The sequence below is a fragment of the Melospiza melodia genome, chromosome 5, assembly GCF_035770615.1.
Source record: "Melospiza melodia melodia isolate bMelMel2 chromosome 5, bMelMel2.pri, whole genome shotgun sequence".
Lineage (NCBI taxonomy): Eukaryota > Metazoa > Chordata > Aves > Passeriformes > Passerellidae > Melospiza > Melospiza melodia.
In genome coordinates, this window is record NC_086198.1 from 15324087 (window position 1) to 15347899 (window position 23813).

The window sequence follows — 23813 nt, forward strand, 5'->3', positions numbered from 1 at the left end:
AGAAGTGTTTGAATTACCCCTTTTGTATTATGAACTCTTTAGCAATTGGTGGAAAATTGCTGAAGGAAAAAGAAAGAGAAGCTTTGCCATATTTTGGGGCCTGATCTCTTTCTACTTATCAGTGATATACCAGCTTTCTAATTTTCAATATTTTGTTTAGTTGAAAGGGTGATACAGCTTTCAGGGAAGTAAAAACTTGAGATATAAATGTTATTCCTTGTTGCTTAGCTTCTCAGTGAAAATAATTATAAAGGAGTTTTTCTTCATTTTTACTAGGTTCATGCCAGAGCCAAACCTTCCCCCATTGATTCTGTACGATGCAAAATCTTTGCCAGCTAATATGAACCATCAGCAAGTGATAAATATTGATTGGATTCATGAGAGACTTCCCGACCTCCCCAGTGTGAAGAGGAAAAAGCTTGTTGAACAGTATGGGATTCTTCCTGAACACAGCTTCACCTTATTGGTAGGTCTATTGATCAAATGCTAAAATAAGCCTAGAAACTTCAAAGGTGCATGGTTTTTGAAAAGATTTACAAATGTCATATTAACCAGCTGTCAGTCCTTATGAACATTCTAAGTTGGAAGTGTGTCCACTGCATGCTTTGTACCACGGAGCCATACACATAGAATGGTGGAAAAAATGAACCACACACAGCGTGCCAAGAAGTGTTTCTCATGCAAAGTGCAGTCAGATAACTGGTACTTAATATTGATCTTGTCTGTCTAGACATTGCTGCACCCCTGACTGACTGACTGCAACAAATGTACAACAAAGTGTCTGCTCTTCAGCTCTGGGCCTGCTGCAAGGCTGGGCACATTCACTGTATTTAATGAATGTGAATCAAAATCCAAAGTCTAAATCTTTCAGCTTCATGTGCTCCTTGACCTACCATCCACATTATTGGAAACACTTCCTCTCCTTCCCTCCACGTTTATTCTTAGGGAAATATCCCAAATGATTGCAGTGTATCAACTTTGACCTCACAGTGCAGTTTACCAGGGATAGGTTCAGAAGAGGGGATGAGAAGGGAAACATTGTGGCAAATACTGTTACAAATAAGGAACTGACAGCAAAATCTCATAACTTCCAAAATTATTCTAGAGGACTATGAGCTTCTTAAATGCAAACTGTCATCTCTCTTTGCCAGTGGTAACCTCTGGGGAGGGAGTTAGTATGCTCATCCTAGATTAGACATTTCACATACCCAACTGAGCTAGGAGAATGTCCCACTTTGGTTACCACTGTCATTAGTGGAGACAGAAGGAAAGGGACTTTTTCAGAGTGAGATTCAGAACAGAACTGTAAGTACTTTAAATTGTCCTCTGGAGGAGATCTTTTCCTTTGACTATAAATGGAGAGCAGTGCACATAACTACCTCATAGCCCTTCTTTGTATGTCTGTAATTTAATACACTTGTACAGAGGCTGAATCTACAGGAAGAAAATGATTCTGTGTTCTGAGGAAAGCTGCTAGGAAAACTGCTTTTGTGCTGCTGTGCCATTTTAGTGAGTTGCAGACTGTGTGGTGGGCAGGTGAGTCATAATTCTCATCAATGTCACAAGACTGCAGTCACAGTATTGAGAGGTGTCAGCAGTTCTTACCTTTCTATTTCATTGTATAAGCTGCAAAATATGATTTTGTTGCCAGCATTCCTGTTCATGCATGCATTTTTTTCCCATATTTCTAACCTATTAAATTAAGCATAAGAGTAGAAGGGGTAGATAGGTCCTGCATCCTTTTTTTCTGAATTTTTCTGCTTCTTCCTCTCAGTGCATTGGTTCTGCCAGCTGCTAAGTACTACAGCTGCTTGCTCATTTTCCAAGCCAGTAGTACAGGGAGGAGATTAGGAAAAGCAAAAGTAAGGCTTTTTGGTTTGAGAAAAACACTTAAGTGAAGGAACGGAGTAGGGGAAAGCCTAAAAATGATGCAAATACAATCACTCACCACTCCACAAGTAGACTGATGTGCTGCTAGTCTGCAGCCAATGACACGACATCCCCCAAAATGCACTTCCCTCAGTTCTCCTTGTTGGGCAGGGAATATATAACCAGTTTGCATTGGCTGTTAGACTGTCCCACCTGGCTTTGTGCTCATCCTTGGTCTGTTTGCTGTGGGAAAGAAAGTTGCTCAGCAGTAGCCAAAACACCTGTGTGTTGTCAGTGTTGCTGTGGTCACAAATCCAAACCATGGCACCCTCTTTAGAACATAAAATCCATGGCAGCCATGCCCAGGGCACCCACTCCTTTCACTTGGCATCAGCCCACCTTTTGTGGGTATCAAGTTGCTGGTATGGGTGGCTTCTTTCATCTCTGCCAACTAGCCCTGTATATTTGCCTCATCAACTGCCCTTTCTTTCAGCTGTTCTCTGAAACCCTTTATTGCCTTTGCTTTTCCCCTTCTCCTTTTTGCGACGTGAAAGACAATTAATGAGCTCCAAGCTGAAATTTGGGATTCAGCTTGTAATAAGCTAATGCATCCATTTGAATGCATGAAGCGAGCACATTCTTTGTTGCAGGTCTCCTTTATTGTGCATTAGAATGTCAGCCTGCACTCTCCCCAGCAGAGCTGCTTGCCTCTGCACTGGGACACCTGTTAACCTTAATTCATCGGGAAGCGCCGTGTCCGTCGCTGCCTTCAGCTCGCATCAGAGGCTGCACAGGATTGCTGAGAGGGCCAGATGCACACATCTAATGAGCATTCTTTCAGGTTAGAGTGCCCAGGAGTGCTCATTAAATAAATGGCAGTCGTAGAGGAATGGCTCTAAAATGCAAAGTCTGTTCTGCACCAGTTTGATAGAGAAAGCATTTTGTGCCAAAGTTGCAATCAAACACACATACTCCAGCATGCAGGCTAGCTCCTGAGCTTGCTTCCAGAGCTTTGTGCTCATACACAGGAGCTGCCTGTACATACTGTGGTGTTGAGAAACTGAGATTCCTCCTTTGCCTAATTACAGGATGTTCTGAAAGAGAAGAAGTACCCTATTAATATCTTCATATCTGAAATTCCTTATGGGTAAATGCCTTCATTTTTGGCAGTTTTATATAAATTGCAGAAATAAATGATGTTTCTGATTTTTCTTCATGCAGAATTATTCTTACTCATAATTCTTTGAGCCATGTACACTCCATGGTGTTTGGGTACTCAATTTCTTCATGCAGTTTCTATTTTGCTCTGTAAACTGGTAAGCTGGCAAATACATCAGTCAAGAAGGATCTCTGACAACTTTGCCAGTTACGGTATTACAATATTTTCATCTTGCTATCTGTTGAGTAAAAAAAATAAGCTATATTGGCATAGACAGTAGTGTATTAATGGAGACATTAATGTATTAATGTGTTAATGCAATGCTTCATTTTCAAAATGCATGCTGAGGTCCAGGGAGGTCCAACCAGAAAACAGATCAATTGCCACAGCACAGCATGAGAAAAACCAGTCTGATTGCTTCCTTTGCCATGAGAATTCCAAGTCTTCTGTGGATGTACTAGTCTTCTGCTTACTCAGATAAAAGTGGCTGCTCCACTTGGGCTGATTGCCCTGGTGGAACAATCACATTGGTGACTCCTTCAAACAGTCAGAAGTGAGTTGCTGGAGAAATTGGTTTTGACCATTTTGTTTCATGCTCTGCCATTCTCAGACATGCCAGTATGCAGCTGAACTTATGCTTCTTTTAAAATGCAAATCATTTTACAAGAAGCTTTAGGAAAAAGTTTTAACTTTCTTTGACCAGTCTGCTTTTCGCCTCAATGTTCTGGGGTTTTTTTCCCCTGACAGTCTTGTGCATTTTTGCAGCAGTTGTTACCTCACAGTTGGTTATTGTAGGAACTGTGATGGTGAAAATGGGAATAACAAAGTAGCAAATTACATTTTATTTGTGAACATTGTAGCAGTTTTCTTCTTTAGTTCTTTGGGAAACATTACTGGTCTTTAAAATAATAAGTTTGCATTACAGTCCCAATGTCCCTGGTATTCTGTAAAATAAAGTATTGTTTTAAATTTGTTTAAAAGGTACCTGAAATCACTACACCACTAGGGTTTTTTGCATCTCACTGCTATGAAATCATAATTTTAAGCCATGTTTAAGAAAGAAATTTGCATCTGATTGAAATATTGGTATGTCAGGTTTCATGCCAGTGAGACTCACATGAATAAATTACAGCATATTTGGTGTCTAATGGAAGCACGGAGTGACCTGGATTAGACACATGATGCTGCTATTCCAGATTTCTGGTTTCCTTTCAATGAAGTTCAGAGTAGAGTATTCAGAATGAAGAGAGAACAGGCAGTCAGCATTCCTGTAAATCCTGTTGGAGCATGCAGTTTTCAGCTCAGATTTGCCGCAAGGGACAGGTCTGTGAGTATGTTGGTAGTTGGAGTGAATTTTGAAAGAAGGTTTCCCAAAATGTAAACCAAATTGAAGTCAAGTAGTGCAGTATCTAAAAACTGAAGCTAATCAAGTTATCTCTGTATTTTTTTAATATGACAAGAAAACAAGGAAAATGTTTCATTTCTGTCAGTCATTCTGATGTTTTGACATTCTGCCGTACTCATTTGAGTCTAGCCATTCCTGGGTTTTCCTTCTCTTTGGCTACAGAAAATGACAGTCCCTTTAAAAAACCCAAAATGAAATGCAAGGGAATTTTGGGGAATGTTTCTGGTTATGTGTGCACAAGTAGTTGAGTATGGGGTTCAGAGACTTGGTAGCATATGTAAGTCTGTCTCCCTGAGTTTTCCTGGGCTTCTCTGCATTTGCTGCCTGGAAATCATCTGATTAAAATGCAAAGGCTGCATATGTTTGTCCTTGATTTTTCAGAGGTCTGGCAGCAGGATCAGAACTGTAACTCCAGCCAGGCTGTAAGAACACAGAAATTGGGATGTGCCCACTGCTAGGGATCCACTCTGTAGCCTGTACATGATGGAAGTGCTGGACGTGCTGTGTCTGAGCTGTGTAGCTGCATTCAGACATGTGGCATCTGCAGACATTATTTGCCTGTGCATAATGTTGTAGCTAGACCTACTCTGCCTGGAATGTTTGTGAAAGCTTCTGCAGCATGTGTAAAGAACCCAGCATTCAGACATGCTCACTTTTTCCTACCTAGATTGGACAATCGTAGTTGCGTAAAGGAACCCACTATTTAAATAATGAGTGTTTGTTTGTGCTATTGAACCCTGAGGTGAATTAGAAAGAGTACAGTACTTGGCAATACATCATTCTAGGAATTCTGCTTAACACACAGTTTTTAATCAAGTTTACTGTGCTTTGGTAATCATGTCATTCCTTTATTTTTTTTTAAGTCAAATTTGTTCCTCTAGTCTATTTAGCCTTAGTTTTGCATAATTTGATTAGAGAGTAACTGCTAGTTAAATTAGAATAGGGGAGAAGAATAGAATTATGTCAATGTGTGTCAGATAGATAACTAGTGGGAGTTAGAAAGTTTACCTTGGTTCAGAAGAGACCTCAGTGGTTTCCCAGGCTGAGAACTTGGTTCCTTCGGTCATGGTCTCAAGGTGAAGGGGATGGGTCTGATTTTTGTCACACCAGTTTTACAGCACTGATGTTAATCTAGGTACATTTTGTTTTGTTTCACAGAACAGAGATCAGTAGTTTGCAGTCTTCTCAAAAGCCATACATCATTATCAATGAAATATGTGGTGTCCGGAGCTTTTGGAAGTTTGTGTTGTGAAAGTTTGGAGAAGGAAAGTCTAAAATTCTGTATTGCTATGGCAGTAAATGGCCTTTAAAAACAAGGACAAATGGGATGTGAGTGGAGAACTTGGGCTTTTTGTGGTTACCCTGCTCTTTTTTTCCTCATAACTGTTCAGAGGTCTGGCTGCAGTCAGTATGTGTTTGAGAAATGTTTTTGCTGTGATGAGTGTATACTTAGAATAGCTCCTGGGCTCTCTCTAAGCTGTTAGCTCCTGACTTCTGAGAGCTGGCTTGTCCTCCTCTGTGTTTATAGCACATACTACAGAAGTCCAGTGGCATGCTGGATTTGGATTCCTCCTTTAAAAGGTAGGAGCTGCCACTTCATACCTCTTCAGCCTTCAGTAAACCTAATGAGTTCTGTGCTGCATTTAAAGTCCATCAGTGCCTTGATGACAAACAGCACAGCATTCAACACACTGTGCAGTATCGGTTCTTCTAAAAACAATCTCAGATTTCACTTAGGCTATAAATTGAATCTCCCACTGTCATATCTTCTGAGCTGTTAGTGTGCTGTGTAAAAGCTTACCATAACTTGTCAGGAAAAAACTGGAAAATAAAGCCCTGCTTTTTACACATGACCTTTCCATATCTCTGAAGGGTAAATGCAAGCTAAACTTACTAGTTCAAGCCAAAATAAATAGAAGTGATTTCAAGATCAAGAGTGAAGTAGTTGCAGACAATTTCGGGAAAAAGCTCTTCTTGGTAAAAGGTAGCATGACAGCCTGTGAGACCATTGTATTTTCTAGTATTATACATAAAACACTTGCAAAGATGAGAAAACTTCTGTCCAAATGCAAGTTTTAGGGAGGCGTTAAGATAAAATTATTAGCTCATTTGTTGGAAGTTCCACTGAAACAGACAGGCTGACAGATAAACTGTATATTCCTGTTCTAGGCATAAGATTGTTGGCTGTTATGTTAACAAAGTTACTCTAAAGTCATATGACTTTGCCATGAATTCACAGCTGAAGTTTACTTTAGGACTGAGCATTTATATGCTGAGTGTAATTGTATAATTAATTGTAACCTGTGTCACCTGCTCCAAGTGACCCTGCATTGACAGGGGGGGTTGGACTGGATGATTCCTATAAGTCCCTTCCAATCCTAACAGTTCTGTGATTCTGTAATCATGTTTGCACTCCAGTATCCCTTTGATACATTTAACTTTTTCTAAACAGAATGAAGAGGGACTAGCAGAATTCTTTGAAAGTGTGGTAAAACAGACCCAAATGAAGCCAAAGAAGGTGATCGGCTGGATTCTAAAGGACCTGCTCAGTTACTTGAAACAACATTCCCTTACAGTAAAGGAAAGGTCAGTCGTCTTCATTGCTGCAGTGGTGAGACAGAGGGATCCTTTTCTCATGACTGGTACCCTGTCACTCCATTGCTCACGGCTGCTTTAGTTGCTCCCTGTGAAGTTTGTTACTCCAGGCAGTCCTGCACAGGCCTTGGCTCTGTCCTGCTGAATGGAGTTAGACAAATACACGGCAGACAAGAGGGTCATGTAGTTAAGAGCAGCAGTCGGTGTTTAGTCTTTGGAGTGTGATGATGGTAAGGCATAGTCAGGCCTTACCAATTAGTACTGAACATGAGGAAAAATAGCTTGTCATGCTGAACTGTGTGATCTTTAGGCAAGCAGCAGTAGCACAGATACATTCCAGCACCTTATTCTCTGAGGTAACCTCTGCCCACTTTTTCCCTAGCCCAGTCAGTTCTTTTGTCCTGGCTGACCTCTTGAACCTTCTAGAAAAAAAAGAAATTTCTTCTACAGCAGCAAAGCAGGTAAGTACCTTTTTGATTTTGCTGTATTCTGCATCTTTGGCTGCTTACTTCAGTTGTGTAGCAATTTTATAATGATTGTGTAGCAGTACTATGGTTGCTTTAAAGGGAAATTATCTACACTGTTGATAAAGGACAACTTCTGTATCTATGCTATATAAATATAATAGATGCAAATGCCTCATGTTTATATAAAGTCTTAGAGATATATCTGCATATTCACTTTTAGAGGAGGGCAGAAGCTAAATAGTAGACTTAAACAATGTGAACTGAACTCAAATAAATCCTGCTTCTGAACAGAGCAGACAGTAGATCTCAATGTCACGATTCCAGTCAGGCCTGCATGAAAGGTCAGTGGGAGCTCATCCATGGCTTGCAGTTAAGATGAGAGTATCAGTTACTGGGTTCCTAGGGACAGTAAAGTCTATGTTCCCAAGCATTAGCAATGGGAAAGGATAGAATTCATCCAAGTGCAGTCACAAAAAGAGTTCTGCATTAGTGTACCCGAGTCAAAAGTGACAGAGGTCTGGCCTTTCTTTTATCCTTGCTTCTTTGAACAAGTGCTATCATGAAGCTCTCAAGCAAGTAAAGCTGGGTTGTTTTATTTTCATCTTGCCTAGGACAGTCTGAAAAAGCAGCTCTTGATGATTTATATTTAAAATTGTGAACTGGTTATGATGGGAACAGTACTGCTGTGTTTGTAGACAAAATTTAGAGGTTTTTTGTGATGGGCCATAATCAGTCATTCACCTTAAATTGTTGCAAGCTCATTTATATGGAATGATTTGTCTTTTCAGATTAATTATTATACTCTAGTTAAGTGCATTAGGTGACTGTTTCAGTGTTTATCAGTGAAACTGTTAATGAACTGTGAATGAACTTTCTGGTTTCTTTTCTTTTTTTGGAGATGCTTTTGGTTCTTAATTAAGTTGGTCTGTGTCTGTGGATAGCCAGCTGCATACGACAGACGTCATAAATAGGGATTTAAGTGCCTGGCTTTAAGCATGTGTGTTTGGAAATTTTATATTGGAAAAGTAAAAGCTTCAAAAAGGAGATAAAGTATTAATAGGAAAAGCACCGGAATGCAGAGCAGCTCTTTGCCTGCGGGGTTGTGGCACACCCATCAGTTTGGTGTCTGTGTTTGAAAAGGAAGCTTCAGAACTCCAGTCTGAATCTCATCCTTGTGGAGGTAGGGACAGGGTACTAATGCTCTTCTATGGGATTTTCTGCTTTGTGATACATTTGTGTGCCAGGCGCTTCTGACACATTGTGAAGTGTCAAGAATTTCAGAAATGCATTTGTTGTTTAATTACCAACTCCTTGTAATCTGCATGTTGTCCTCAGGGATCTGAAACTGGACCCAGAAGTCGCAGTAGTTTGCCCTCACCCAATAGTGATGATGCTATCAAACTGCAGAAACCTTGCCACATTTAGAAAAGTATTTTGGTTGCCTGGATGTCAGAAGAGTAACAAATGTTTATAACAATTCTCAGCAGTAGGCAGAGACGCTGGATGCCCGAGGGCAGAAAGGGCTATATATACACACCAGCAGATGAACTGCAGCTCCTGGGGAGGGGAGCATGATCTGCAGTGGCAGACAGGGATCCAGTGGGAAAGGAGGGACGGGTCTGATGGGGTGAGCACACAGACATGTGTACACATATGTGCTCGCTGCGGGAAGCTGTTAACCACCTAAATTATTTAAAAGGTTTTGTGTTTGGGCTCTGCTGTCTAAGGCAGTAAAAGAAGCAGATAAAAGCCGTGAGCACTGGCTGTACACACTGAGCATTGTGCGGTGGGATGCAGTGCTAAGCTAAGGGCACTGTGTGCTCACATAATTACCATGTAGATAATTACAGAGCTCATGTCCAACTTGCCATCAAACATAGCATCCCACTCCAGAGGTCTCCAAAGCAGTTCCAGGCTGGCGTGCCTATGCAAAAGGGAGAGCAGCTTCCAACTCTGCAGGCACGTGGGGCTGTGGGTGAGCATGTCCTGGATCAGATGGATACGTGTTGCCTGTGGCCCAGCCCAGAGGCACTCTTTTGAAGCCCACAGTGTGAGGAGCCGGTGCTGCTCCCCCAGGGCTGATGGGGAGTGTGTCTGTGATGGGGCCTTGCTCCTCAAGTTGCCAGGCTGGCAGCAGGTCCATGCCTGGCGTAACAGACCTGCCTGTGAGTTATGGCATTATGAGAGGAGGCTGGTTCCTGGGCCAGGGAAGCAGAAACCTGTCCCTGCTGCCAACAACCATCCTGGAGCAACTCCGTATGGACATCCTTGTCACTGGTTCATGGGGGATCCATGCCCAGCAGGCCATGGAGCAGAGCAGACCTTGGGTTTTGCTGGCTTCTGCAGTTGCATAGGTCACCCACATAGGAATAACTTCAATAGATCTGCTTGGCACCCCTACTTTAAAGTAGATAGTAGGGAAATGAGTACAGTACCCATATCTAAACAGAACCATCTGCTTTGACAATCATGACTACACCATCTGGAGGACTGGACCCAACCTGCCCCCGGCTCCTCTGAGAGGCTGAGGGACACCCGCCGGACATGGCAGCTTCTGTCCCTGCAAAGGAGAGGTGCCCACAGGACTTGCTGGAATGGTGCTACCTGCTGCTTTCCTCCCGTCCTTGGCAGCAAATCACTGCAGATAGGGTTTCCAGTTGGAGCATTCTTAGGCACAGCAGTCAGCTGGCATGGTCACCAGCTGCAAAATGTTTGATATGATGCCCGTGACAGCCAGACGTGCAAGTCCTGATTAATTCATCTTGACCAATGCTGCTAAGCCTGCATAGGTGGAGACCACAGAACATCATTAAAATCTAATCACACACAGGCAAGAATCAATAGTAGAAGCTACTGAGATTTCAGGAATGGAAATGAGGCCTGAGATTCACGTTTTGGCTCTGGAGACTTCATAATTTGATCCTCCTGTGCTGGTGCAGGCAATTTGTGTAAATGAGTTGAAATCGTTTTCTGAACTGCTTTCTTTAGATTTGCACTCCTTGCCAAGTGGAGAAACACATTTTTTTAAAGTGCATCTCTGACAGGTCTTGGCCACATCTCTTTCTGCTTTCCTACATACCTGTAAACAAGCAAGGGCCTTGATAACATTGTTGCTCTACTAAGTGGAGACGCTTGTTACCAAATGGGAAGGGACACATGATGCAGCTGTCACAGAGAAAATCTGGTGACTTCAAGGTTTCTAATGGGCAAGCTTTCTTCACTGCCAGGAAATATTTGGCATAGGCATAACAGGGAATCAGAGCTGGATCTCTGACTGTCAAGCTGTCCTGCCCCTGACCTAAGTCAGCCTGATGTACGTGTTGCTCCTGGGTACCTCTGCCATGGCTGGCTGCATAGGTTTTGTTCGTTGCAGATTTCCCATTCCTGCAGCCCATGGCATCCTGCTTGAATGCATATCAGTCCTAAAAATCCCATCTGCCTTTTTCCAGGAGAGTGAAAAGGCTTATTCATTGTCCACTCTGATTTGTGCAGTACTTCAGACTGTCCAGGGTGTTTTGCTGGAGGTTGTGCTGTGCCTGGCAAGGACAGGGCTCATTCTGACAGGTGACACACAGTATGGTTGCCTTGGGAGGCCTCCGGGACAGAAACCTTCCTGCTCCATCCCTCAGAGAAGAAGCAGAAGGGCTGTCAGGAGTAGCAATGGAGCGCAACAACAAAAAAAAACCACAAAAACAAAAAAAATCAAAAAAACATCATCACAAAAAAGGCAAGCAGCTGCAGACAGGCTGAATCTCTGTTGGATATGATATATTTATTTCTAGGGTTATTCCAGCTAGCACTGGCATGGTGATTTTTCAATATCACACTAGAAGGAAGATCTTGTAGAAGACATCATATACAGCACTGATTTATTCAGTGTAAAGATCTGAAAGCGTTATTTATAGCTATTGTATCTCTGGCTACTTATCAGTACTTCAATATTGTGATCTGCCTTTGGCCCTCTCTCAAGGAAGAATTTAAGATGTAGTTGCCACAATACAGCTGTGTGTCATTTCCTTCTCACAAGGTCTCCAGAAGAGTTGATAAGATCCCATAAAAAGCTTCAGAGTGACACTGGCAAACAAATACCCTCTTGCAGCAATTGTATGAATATTTGCTGTGAAATAGAGAACTCTTTAACCAAAGGTCTTTTGTACCCAGAAATTTGTCATGCTGAAGCAAATTGCTGGGGTAGTTAAGATCCCATCCCATGTGCATCATTCTACCTGAGTTCTCTTGCTGCCCTGCAAATTATTTAACACGCAGTTTGGATGCCCCTCCTTGTCTTCCCATCAGAGCCTCTTCTTCATCTTACAGGGAATATTTAATGCTGAAATTTTGACAGGACATGCATTTCCATATTGGGACACAGCATTGGCCCAAATATACAATTATATCTTCAGCTCAGGATGGAGCACAACGAGCTGTTTTAATAAGGGTTTTCTTACTCTCCTCCCACGGCCCTGAAATAAAAGCAAAGGGAATACAGAAAATGACTGCCCAAGGAAATTGGTTTTTTATAAATGTTCTCTCCTCTCGAGTGTATTCCAGGGCAATAGTCCTGCTGTACAATGTAGGAAAACACTAGCATTAACAAGTGATTATTCCACAGGCCTGGGTTTGCCCAGCAGTCCAGTACTTGGGGATGATGCATAGGTGGGCTGGAGCTGCTGCATTCATTCTGCTTGGCACCATTTTTCTTCTGCTTTGTCATACATATTCTCATTACAGCCTGCTGGCAAGGCCCGGTAATGGGATGAGTTACCTGGGATTGGACTTGGTACAATAGTCAGCTAATCGTCAGTTCCCGGGCAGAGCCATTGCTCATGGAGATGCATTTCCTTGCTGCTCCCGGGCAGGTCTGTGAGTGATGTGAGCAGAGCCGGAGTACTGGCAGAGGAGCAGGGGGCTGTGCTCAGCAATCCCCTCTGCAGAGCCCCCAGAGGCACTGGGGGAGCACGAGGCTGCAGCACCTGCTGCCAGCCATTAGCCTGGACTCGTGCAGGAAGTGGCAATGCTTTGTCTCAGTACAGGTCGCAGAAGAGGAGGGAGGTACAAGGGCTCTTTCAGAGGCACATGATTAAATCTTGGGCTTGTTCTCGTTTAGACAATCCACTCTTAGCAAAAACAGGGCTTCTTGGGTCCATAACCGAAATACTGCATGTAAACAATGTTGGTAAGTCAAGCCACTGACCTTTGCTGCTTTTATTGTGATTTTCAGGTGCTTGCAGAATTGTGGAAGGGAGAAGGGAAGACTCCCCTTGAAATTGTTAAAGAACAGAAACTTGAACTGTTACAGGATCAAAAAGAGCTTGAACAGATCTGCCAGGCAGTGATTGATGGACACAAAAATGAGGTGATTATGATGGTGCTGGGAACTTTCTGCACTGTGGCAGTCTGTGGCACTGAAAGGGGGTTAAAATTGCCTCTCTCTTTTTCCCTTTAGATGGCATTTGAGCACTAGAGCCATAGCAGTAAAGCTGCTGCCAAGATATTATCAAGCTTTTCTTCTTTCTTATTTTACTAAGTGGGTTTTTTGAAACTGAAGCTTACACAAAATGATCTGCAAAACAAATTACCAGTCTGGCTAATGTGCTAAGTCATTCTGAGAGACCATAAAACTTTAATGCAGGAAAGCAAAACTGCAGGGCTCTGTCCCTCTCCAGCTGTACTGCCATTAACCTGACCCTGCCACCCAGCCACATAAGTCTGATTTTTATGTCATCTGTTGTGATATTGGGGCAACACTGTTAAACTGTTCTGGAACTGAAGTTACCTGGAGCAAGGCATGTATTAGTTATGGAATTAGAGACTGTATCAGAGCTGGCAAGGCAGAAATCTTGCTTGCTTGCATCTGACTTTTTGCCATATCCCTGTCTCTGTCCACTGCCAAAGAGAGGAGCCTCGCTGGCTCTCCTGCCTGGCAGTGGCTGTGGGGTGGGAGGGAGCCAGAGCCCTGTGGCAGCAGCAGCAGCTCCAGAGCTGCTGCCCGCTCTGCTGTTCTGCTGGGCTGTGGCAGCAACACAAACGCTTCCCCCTGGGGGATGATTGGCTCTTCCCCATCTCCTTGAAAGACACACAGCAGCCAGTGTGGGTCAGTCTAACAAGGTCTGAGCTGGAAAAAAGGGAAAAAGCCCTTGTTGATCATGAAGGGGAGGAGTGGGAAGGGATCTTGACAGAGTCTATATAATCTGCTTTATAAGAAGCAAAATGAAAACAAGTGCTTATATGTTCTCTGGAGCAAAAATGTAAAAGCAGAAGTGAATAGCCTACTTCTAATATAAACAATGTCTAGCTCCATTTGCCATTTGGAAAAAAACATTAACATCTTTTGAGAACAATACCGCCCACTCCAGATCTCATTGGGGGATGCTAAGAGCTCTGCAAGAGCTTTTGATAAAATGAGCTTGCAGTAGGTCAGCGTGACCTCCATCTGACTTGACTCATTTGCAGAGCCTGATAAAAGTGCTGCTGTATTGCCAGGCTGGTATGAAAGCATAGGCAGGGAGGGAGAGAATGGAGAGAACTGACTGGGAAGTGCAGGAGCTGGAAGGTCCATAAGCACACTCCCATTTCAATGTGTTTTGAGAGTAATTTTTTTCAGAACAAAATAGCTTCTAAACAGCTGCTCAAACCAACACTGAGCACTTTATGACAGTGCAGGACCAGGACTGTACTGCACTCTGCCCCACATAGGTAATTTCTAGCAGATCCAGAGTAATGAGTCCTTTCCACTGTGCAACATAACAGAGAAGATTTTAGACTGACAATAATTCAGATACTGTAATGAGAAGCAGTATTTGCATCTGAATTTGGTATTGGCACAGTGCATAGCTCCTGTGTCTGCAACCCTTCCCTGAACATCTGCAAATATGTCATCCTGTTTCATTGCATTGATTGTGTTCTGCCCAGTAACTCTGACAAGGTAGAGAATGCCTTCCCTGCCACACAAACAGTAGCCAGATGCTTGTCTTTCAGCAGTAGCATCTCCTTTAGGAAGGCCCAAAGGTGAAATTTCTGATCCTTTCAGCTTTTAAACATGGCCCTTGCAATGTAGCAGGTGATTGTGCATCAAAGGCTGTCTGATAGGAGGTCATATTTTACCAGTTAATTAATCATCATGTTGTAAAGGAGTCCTTGCTTGAAGGAAAGAAAAAACACCTACATCTGTGCTTGAAGGACCTCACCAATATTATCAAATAGATTTTGATTAGCTTCAAATTACCTGTTATAACAGAACATTATATTCAGTAAAATGGTAGATCCTATTAGCAAGGAAAGTCCATCTCACTTCTCTGGCTTTTTTCCAGGAAGTTGCTGTTCAAGCTGCAGACACTGTAAAATCCAAAAGTATTTTCTGACTCTTTCAATAAGAGGAGCTTTCTCTATTAGTTGTAAGGCCCTGATGCTGTAGGGACTTGCTGTTCTCTCATGGGAGCAGAGCAGGAGCTTATTGCAAGGCTGAAGGCAGTTTTTATAAATAACACTTTATCCAAAATGTAGTTTTTTATCACAATAGGCGAAACAACAAAAATATTCATACCTTTGTTGGGAATGAGTGAAGATGTTCAGTTTTCCTGTAACAATGGTGTCTGTTGCATTTTTTTTTTTTCTTTAAAGGTTATGGCGATAAAGACAGGAAATCCAAAAGTTCTAAATAAGTTAATTGGTCTGGTACAGAAGAAAACACAAGGACGGTCCAGTCCTGTTCTGGTGAAGCAATTGCTAGAGAAGAAGCTGTCAGGGTAGCCACAAGAGAAGAAGCACACAAGCAACTAAAGAAGCATGTGCTTTGTTCTGTCTGCAAATGAACCTTGGTGTCTCCTTGTGCAGCACTGTGCTTGTTGGATATACTTCAAGCAGCTTGAAGTCCCAGCCTTCCCTGGATGCATCAGCCAAAGGCAGATGGGCCAGAGGAAAGCAGGATACAGCCATTTGCATCTCCCATGCTTTGATGTGGCACTTGGAAATGTGATTTCCACACAGCCCTGGGAAACAAGCTCCCAGAGGTGTCTGTGAGTACACAGAGAACTGAAACTGCATGGGTTAGTTTTCCAATAAAGCAGGTACAAACTCAGCTTTTCTGTCTGCCTGTTTGTGAGAAGGGGGATTCACAATCTCAAATCACAATCTCAGTCTGGGTGTGCACACCATAACTCACTGTTATTGTGAGCACAACAGGAACAATTATTAAAACACCCAGAAGTCATTGAGGAACCCACGTGTGCCTCGATGCCTTAAGAGAAGGGAACAAAAAGTTCACTGCTATCATTCTTCCTGGTTTCTGAGGAAAGGGGAAAGGATGAAGCCATGAGCTGCTTCACTGTGAGCCTAAGGGTAGTGCCACAAACAGAAGTGCTGGCATCTCACCCTGTCAGATTGTTTGCTCACCTTCTCCCAGTTCTGCACCCACATACCTGCTGTGCCTGCTCTCAGTTCTGAGGAGTGCCTGAGGGGTGTGTACCTGAGCCCTTCTGAGGGTCACATCCCATTTTGGCATCAGAGGCTCAGAACAGCAGATGTACAGGCAGCCCTGTACAACCTACAACAGAACAAGCAGAATCACAGAATAGCTGGAGTTGATTATTGGAGTGCAGCTCCTGGCCCTGAACAGGACAGCCCCAGCTCCAGTTTGGTTTTTTTTTTCCTCTGGAGGCAAGAACTCGGCCCCATGTTACACACACCCAGTGCCCAGGGCTGCTGCTTCTCTGGCACGTGGTTTTCTCCTGTCATCTGGAACTGAACTGCTTTGGATCATGCAGTTTGGAACTGTACTGCTTAGGAATGGAACATGCAGTTGGCTGAGCTGGATTCAGCTGGGGCTCAGTCCTTCTCCACTACTTAATCCTAAGGGGTGTTTTGTGCTGGTAGTTTTTATTTTGGGTTTTTTACACAGTTTGTTTTTCAGTTCCTGGCTTTCAGTAATCACTGAAATGCAGGGATCTGGAATAAACTTCCCCATCCCAACCAGCTTTTGCTGATTGAGCCATTAACAGGAAATGCAACAAGAATGAGCCTGTCAAATTTTCATGTAGTGGGGAAATAAATCCCATTTAGTACCAGATGCTTGAAGTTCTTAAATCCCTCCTGGAGATTGCTAAGCCATACTTTTTAAAGATCACACCTACCTTGGGCCTCACAGCTACTTCTTCAGAATTGTTCTTTAGGATGTGCCTGCAGGCAGACATTGTCACAGGAGTGCAGCAGGTGTGGCCCTGGGACTTCAGTCACCTTTGGCAAATGTGGTGCTTGCAGCACTAGTTCAAAGTAGGTTGATGGCAGTTCTTCCTCCTGAGTGGCAGTGCTGATGTTGTGTCCTGAGGAGGACATTGCTGTACAAATTGCCTGAGGTTCAAGTGCAAACTCCTTCATTGGAAGGGAAAAACTCCTTTGGTTTTCAATCCATTTAATGAATAAAATGTATACCCATTATTCATTAAAAAGTACCTTTACAATTCAAACATCATCCTACAGCTTATAAAAAGCAGTAACACAACTTCAGTCAAAAACTGTGACCCTTCAAAAGCCAAGCAAAAAGCCTAAACCTCCAAAAACTCCCAAATCACACCATGCCCAGGATTTTCATGTAATTTGACCTTCACACTAAGACTTCTACTATCACTTTTCACATCATGAGCAAAAGCTACCATTTTTACTTAGAGTGGTGTGAGTTTTCTGTAAGTGTTCAGTCAATAAAGGTTTAGATTATACAACAAAACTACTGGAATTCTGTTCAATCCTTGCCGTGGCAGCAAGAAACAAGAAGGCACAATGGTTTATCCATGAAATCCTGAATCTTGGAGATCCTCACTCAGTTTAGAAAAAACACAGTTTTCCCAGAGGTGGTCCTCCAAAGGTTAGTGTTTGTTGTGGCACAGCTGGATGCTGCTCTGCTGAGTTCCCCACTGCTGCAGTGGGTGCCTTTTAAAAAGAGAAATCAAACCAACAATGTACTTGGAAGAATAATAAATAAGGTGATGAAGGAAGCATCTCAATTAATGTAGCAAGGCTACTGTTGATAATTCTATGGGCTAATTCTTCTTAGCCACTCTTTTACTATGGAATTATACTTCATTAATGTGTGCAAAACCTGTTAAAAATCATCAGCCAGGTTCTCTCTGAGTAGAGTCTGTGTCAGTACATCATGCACCTGGGCCTGTGCAAAGCACTGGACACTATCCTGCATGGTATCTTTATCTCCAAACTGGAGAGACATGCATTTGATAGGTGGACTGCTCGGGGGATAAGGAATTGGCTGGCTGGTTGCACTCAAAGAGCTGCAGTCATTACTCTGATGTCCACATGGAGGCCAGTAATGAGTGGGACTGTCCAGGGTTGTCACTGGGCCTTGCCCTGTTTCACATCTTTGCTGGTGACAAGAACAGTGGGATTGAGTGCCCCCTCATGCATCAGCAAGTTCTCTGATGACAACAATCTATGGCATGGTCGCTGTAGGACAGGGATACCATACAGAGGGATCTGGACAGGCTTGAGAAGGGGGGCTGTGCAAAGAAGTGGGATTTCAGGGTGCTGGGGCATGACAAACTTGACATGACCTGGCAACGTGCACTCACAGCCCAGAAGGCCAAATATGTCCTAGGCTGCATCCAAGCCCTGTGGGCAGCAGGGCAGGGGAGGTGAGACCACACCCACAGTGCTGCATCCAGCTCTGGGGTCCCAGCACAGGAAGAACAGGCATCTGTTGGAGCTAGTCCAGAGGAGACCATGAAGATGATCAGGGGGCTGGAACATTTCACCTGTGAGGACAGGCTGAGACAGTTGGGGCTGTTCAGCCTGGAGGAGAGAAGGCTCTGGAGAGACCTTACAGCACCTTCCAGTTCCTCAAGGGAGCCAACAAGAGCTGGAGAAGGACAAGGGCATGTAGTGGTAGGACGAGGGGCAATGGCTTTAAGATGAGAGAGGGGACGTTTAGATTTGATATTAAGAAAAACATCTTTCCTGTGAACCACTGGAACAGGTTGCTCACAAATGCTGTAGATGCCTCATCACTAGAAATGTTCAAGGCCAGGCTGGATGGGGCTTTGGGCAACCTGTTCTAGTGGAAGGTATCCCTGCCCATGGTGGGGTGTCACCCTGTGCTTCTAAAGTTCTTCTAAGCCTTCTGATATTTACATTTTTGTAACAGAGTTTCTCATGCAATTTTCATGTAAATAATGATTGTTTTGCAGTCCTTTCTAGAAAAAGAAAAAATTAATAAACTGCTAGTTTAACCAGTGTAGTTAAAGAAGTAACAATTTCATCCTCCAATCCATAGTCACATTTAGAATTCTACAAATACTGAAGTCAAAAAATAAACATGCTCTTTTTCGCCTTAAACATCTCAACGTGTAAGTGTCGTTCATTCTGTGTTGTATTGCAACAGTGTGGGGGTCAGAATTATATTAAGGTCCCTTCCAACCATTCTGTGATTTACTCTTAAGTCTCAATCTATTTTCACCTCCAGCTGCCAGAGACAATGGATAACAAGATTAAAAAGGGATAATTGTAATATTCTTTCCTTCCAGGGAAGGTAAAGAGCACCCATAGTCTATAAATTTTGCACTATATTATGAAACAGTTAGTTCTGAAATTTTTAAAATCTTTTGCAGACTCAAAACGTAAACTTCTTTTTGATACCAGAAAAAAAGTGGTTTAAGCCAATTGAGATCAAGATAATGAACCTTTTTAACATCTGTGGAGATACCAGCTACCAACTTCAAAGCAGCGGTAGCTGGCAGTGCTCAGACCTAGCAATGGGAAGGCTCAGTTGGGCCAGCTCAGATTGCTCCCACTATCCAAGCCTGCATTAAGGGGCTCATCAGTCACCTCACACCCCTTTGACTGAACCAATACAGCCAAAACATGGGATCCTTTTTGCCTGCCAAGGCCCTTATACAGCAGCCACCTTCCCATTCCCCTAAATGGAGCTCACAGCAAATTCAAAATAAACAAAAAACAAAACAAAACAAAAAAAAAAAGTGGAGCGCTGAACTGAGCAAATCAAACAGCTTTGGTTCATATCTGCTTAGAGCAGTTGATGAGCACATTAAAAAAGCAGAAGCAAGAGCCTCAAGGAATTTAGTTTCTGCTATTTAAACAAATAAAACAGCCCTACAGGACAGGTGGGTCTGCAGGATAGAAGGCAAAGCCTGACTCTGAAGTGTTCGATGTAGGACATCCTGCAGGCCAGGAGGCTGTCCCAAGTGTGGCTGTATCAAGGCTGGAGCTCTGGAATGAAGATTGAGGCTTTGACCCCAACTTGGAAATCTCATTTAGCTACTCCAGTGCTCTCTGATCTAATGATTGCAGATGCCATCTGTGCAACAGCATCAGGCAGGGTGAATTAAGGACAGTTTCATGCAGATTTTCAGCAGTTACTATCCATGAACAGAGGACCAAGGAAAATGCTCACAAATTAAAAGCTGACACCAGACACTCACGACCATCTCATCTACTCATTGCTCGAAGTCTTTTAGGAGGTCAGGCCTGAGGGTGGAGAGCTGATACTTTCTCTCATATAGCTCAAGTATCCTGTATCTGAGGCTGCAGAACAGGAGAAGAAAGTTGTCTAAAAAGATGCTGGCAGTGCTCTAAGTAGTTAAGAAAGAATTTCTAGCACTCAGCCTTGGCTGCAGAGTTTAATTTTAACTGTGTTAAAAATAGAAGTACATGATAGGAACCTTAACTAAAAAATTATAGAGAGCATTCAGCCGTGGTTTCAGTGTGGCCCCTTTCCACCCTGCTTTGCAGTGTGGTGTCAGGGTTCTGGGATGCTTTTGTGTCTCTTCTGAGCACCCTCTACCTACACTTACACAACCACTGACCTCAGCAGCACCTTCCCAGGGATTTATGGCCTTGTGTGCATGCACAACCTGGAAAGTGTTTGTTTTCTCACACATAAAGAAAAACAAATTGGGTTTTCAGTCAGCTGTCTGTTCTCAAACTGCATGAGGGAGAAGAAATAATAGCACACTCCTAGTTAGTTTGCCCTTGTTGCCAGCATATTCTTAAAATGCTATTTACACATACACACACTGGATTCTGGATCAGGCAATGGCCACTTAAAACCAAGTTACAGCAGACAGGAGGTCTCCATTTATCAACCCAAATGCTCAGAAGCTTCCCTGCACTGGGATGGCTTCAAGTGGAAGTTGTCCCCTGCCCCCTCAGAAGCCGCAAACACTCAGGTAATACAGAGACAGAGAGGACTCTATTGATAAACAGTGTGAGGAATGCAGTAAAATACAAAATCCCAAGTTGTCATGACCTGTAATTTGCTGTGCATTTTTCTGCCCATTGTGATGGCAAATTTAGATTCCATCTTCAAGAGCCCCTGGGCAAAGCACAATCAGTAACTAGGGATGACTGCAGTGGAAACACAAAACCACTGGGAATCACTTGTCTCCTGACTGTACTTCAGCCCACATCCCACTTTGGGCTAGACAGCCTGAATTTTAACTGCAATAAAGCAAACTGCAGAAATGCTCAGGTGACACCATGAGGGAACAAAGCTGCAGAAAGAAGATAGTTTAGTGAGCAATATAGCTGTGCACACTCCCAGTGGAACTGAAACTTCTGTCCAGGACCATGCTAGTCACAGATCCTTAAGTTCTCCTGTAGGGCGTACAGGCATGTCACAACTGTCTACAGCATTTCCTGACCAGCTGCAAAACTAAGTGGTGAGGGATCCTGACCTTTGGTTTCTCCCCTTTATCTGTGTGGGGGAGCCCAATTCATGACCCTGTGAACAATTCCCATCTTTGCCTGCTGGCTTTGCCAAAGAAAAAGACTGGTGACAGCTGTGCCAGATCCCATGTTATCCCACTTCATACAAAGGCAGCAAACTAACCCATGCAACATTCCCTGCCTTGTCATTGCAGCCATTGGAGAAAGGCCTCCAAGTCCAGCACCTGGAGCTGCAGAGCTGCACTGCCATGATCCTTACAAGAGCCAACAGCTTCACTGCAGGGAATGCTCCCTCCATGCACAGCCTTTTGTGTAAGCACAAAGCAGTTCTCCCAACTGGTTGCATCAGCCACAGCTGTAATTGTCTAACCCACTAAGCAGGCATAACCATCAGTAAGTTGTATTTTAGCTGCTCAAGAGGCCACACTTTCAGGCTGGTCCTGGAGGCTGCTAGATTTTTTCCACACAGAAGCTCAGAAACCAATGTTATGACCCCAGAGATTTACAAAAGACACCAATCTGTGTTTCTAAACTCCCAAGTTGTGCTTGGACACCAAGAGACACGAGTTGTTGGCTCAAGCTGCAGCAAGGGATACTGAGACCCAGAGCCACTCCCTCTCCTTTGAGTTTGAGCTGGTATTTTGTCTGAGCTCTGGCCAAACTGACACAGCAGCACTGAGTTGGACACAGTTCAGTTGTCTTGGATTTGACTCGTCCATGTTATTTTTTGGTCTAAATCCAAGCTAGTTATTTTTAAAGCAGACTGCAATAAAACACAGCTGCTGTGGAAATGGCTTCATCAGAGACGAAGGTTTGCAGGTATTTAGTCCACAGTACATAATTGTGTGCGGGCAGTCTGCAGAACTGCCAAAGTTGAGAAATGCAGCCTTTGCACAAAAGTTCCATCAGGGCTTTTAGCCCAGAGACTTCAGTCTTAATTTAATCCAACTGCCACAAGAACCATTATAATCAATGAACAAAAAGAAGATTTGCACAGTCAGCAACAAAACGCCACTTTAAGCACCTACGTATTTGAGAATCCAAGTAATGCTCCTTTTCATAAATAAGAGGCTTCCAACTGAGCATGTAACAAATGAAGTACATTGATGCTGGGCCACAACATGTTTAGAAAAGCTGGGGCCACTAAAAAATAAAGTGCATTTAGTCAGAGCAGGGCTTTAACCACCAACAAAGTCACAGAAATAGTGCTGCATTCTGTGGCTGTCTGCGGTCAGACAGCTGGCACCACCATCATCTTACCCAAGCACCTATTTATGCAAGTCTGACACCACCTTCACAAGGAGCAAGTTTTACCCTTCTTTGCACATTTCTGTCCCAAAACATCACACAGCACTGCTGTCCACTTGGACAGGTACTGTAGGACATGGTCATATTAATTTTTCAAGTTTGAGCTTTTTCTTTCTGGTCTCTGATAAATCAGAGCAACACAAACATAAATTCTGCATTTCACACAGAGGGAAGTGGCCCCTGCTACTCTGTGGCATTTTACCTTTGGTTTGCTCATTAATGTAAGCAGCCCATGTATCCTCCATTTCTGCTGATAATGCTCAAATAGTGCAAGGAGGAACATACTCTAATTATCTAAATCAGATCAGGACACAGCAGTATTGTTACTGTACACTGCCAGAGCTATCTGAGTTAAAAGAAAAAAAAGAAGAAAATCCCAGTATTCTACTCATAAACACAGATGCAATTTAAATGTTACAAACGTAATGGGAGCTGTCATAAGAACTGCAGGCATGACATAGCAATTTCAGTTAATACAGCAGAGTAAATTGCTTATTAAATCAAGCCATCCTCAAACAGGAGCTGTGGCTACAAATTCAAATGATACAATGACATAATTTAACTGCAACAAATCACACTGCTCCCATCCTTTCCTTTCCAACCCTGAGATTTTAGAGCATCTTAGAGGAGCTAAAAATCCTTCCTGAAGCATGAAACCTTCCGAGAGGCTTAAGCAGAGTGCACAAAAGGGTAGTGAGTGTGTACACGCTGTGCTGGATGGTGAACTTCTCTTGGTAAATAGAACTTAACCTCTTGAACTTAAACCCTCGGAGTCTGCAGGATGCTGCAAGTTTGTTAGCAAATGTTTTTCTCTGAAGGACTGAACAGATCACTTGGGCTTTGTGCACGGGCCAAAGAGCGGCATTGGTGGCAGGAGTGCTGCTCAGGCTTCCTGAATATCCAGTCCTGCTCCCATTCCAAGGCATGGCTCCCAGCTGATGTCCAAAGTCCACCTCAATCACACTTTGTTTTCTCCCATCCTAGGAAATTAACCAATCTTACTAAAAATACCAAATCACACCTGAAAGGCAAGTGCTCTGTACCACAGCATGACACCAGTGAATTCAGACTTTTTGCAAAGTGACAAACCTCAAAGAAAGAAGCAGCAAGTAATTTATGATCTGGATGTACCTGGGCCTGCTGGTGGGAGGGACAGTCCACGCCTGATACTAGAGTTTTCTCATCTCCACAGAATACAGCTGAAAACAAAAGTTTTCATTTCTGTTCTCGAAAAACAAAGTCAGAAGTTACCAGGACAAAAAAAGACAATACATTTTTCACACCTAGAACTGCAACACCAATAACTTGATCCCATTCAAAATAT

General features: G+C 43.2%; 1 protein-coding gene across 1 annotated transcript in view; it reads left to right on the forward strand.

Annotated features, from left to right (window-relative positions):
* Positions 1-15572, forward strand: part of GATB (glutamyl-tRNA amidotransferase subunit B) — a 49875-nt gene extending 34303 nt beyond the window's left edge. The window contains exons 11-15 of the mRNA XM_063157975.1: positions 277-466; positions 6886-7019; positions 7411-7489; positions 12717-12851; positions 15116-15572. Coding sequence (XP_063014045.1) covers positions 277-466; positions 6886-7019; positions 7411-7489; positions 12717-12851; positions 15116-15244 — 667 coding nt within the window. The 3' untranslated portion in view covers positions 15245-15572. The remainder of the gene's footprint in view (positions 1-276; positions 467-6885; positions 7020-7410; positions 7490-12716; positions 12852-15115) is intronic.
* Positions 15573-23813: the final 8241 nt, after the last annotated feature.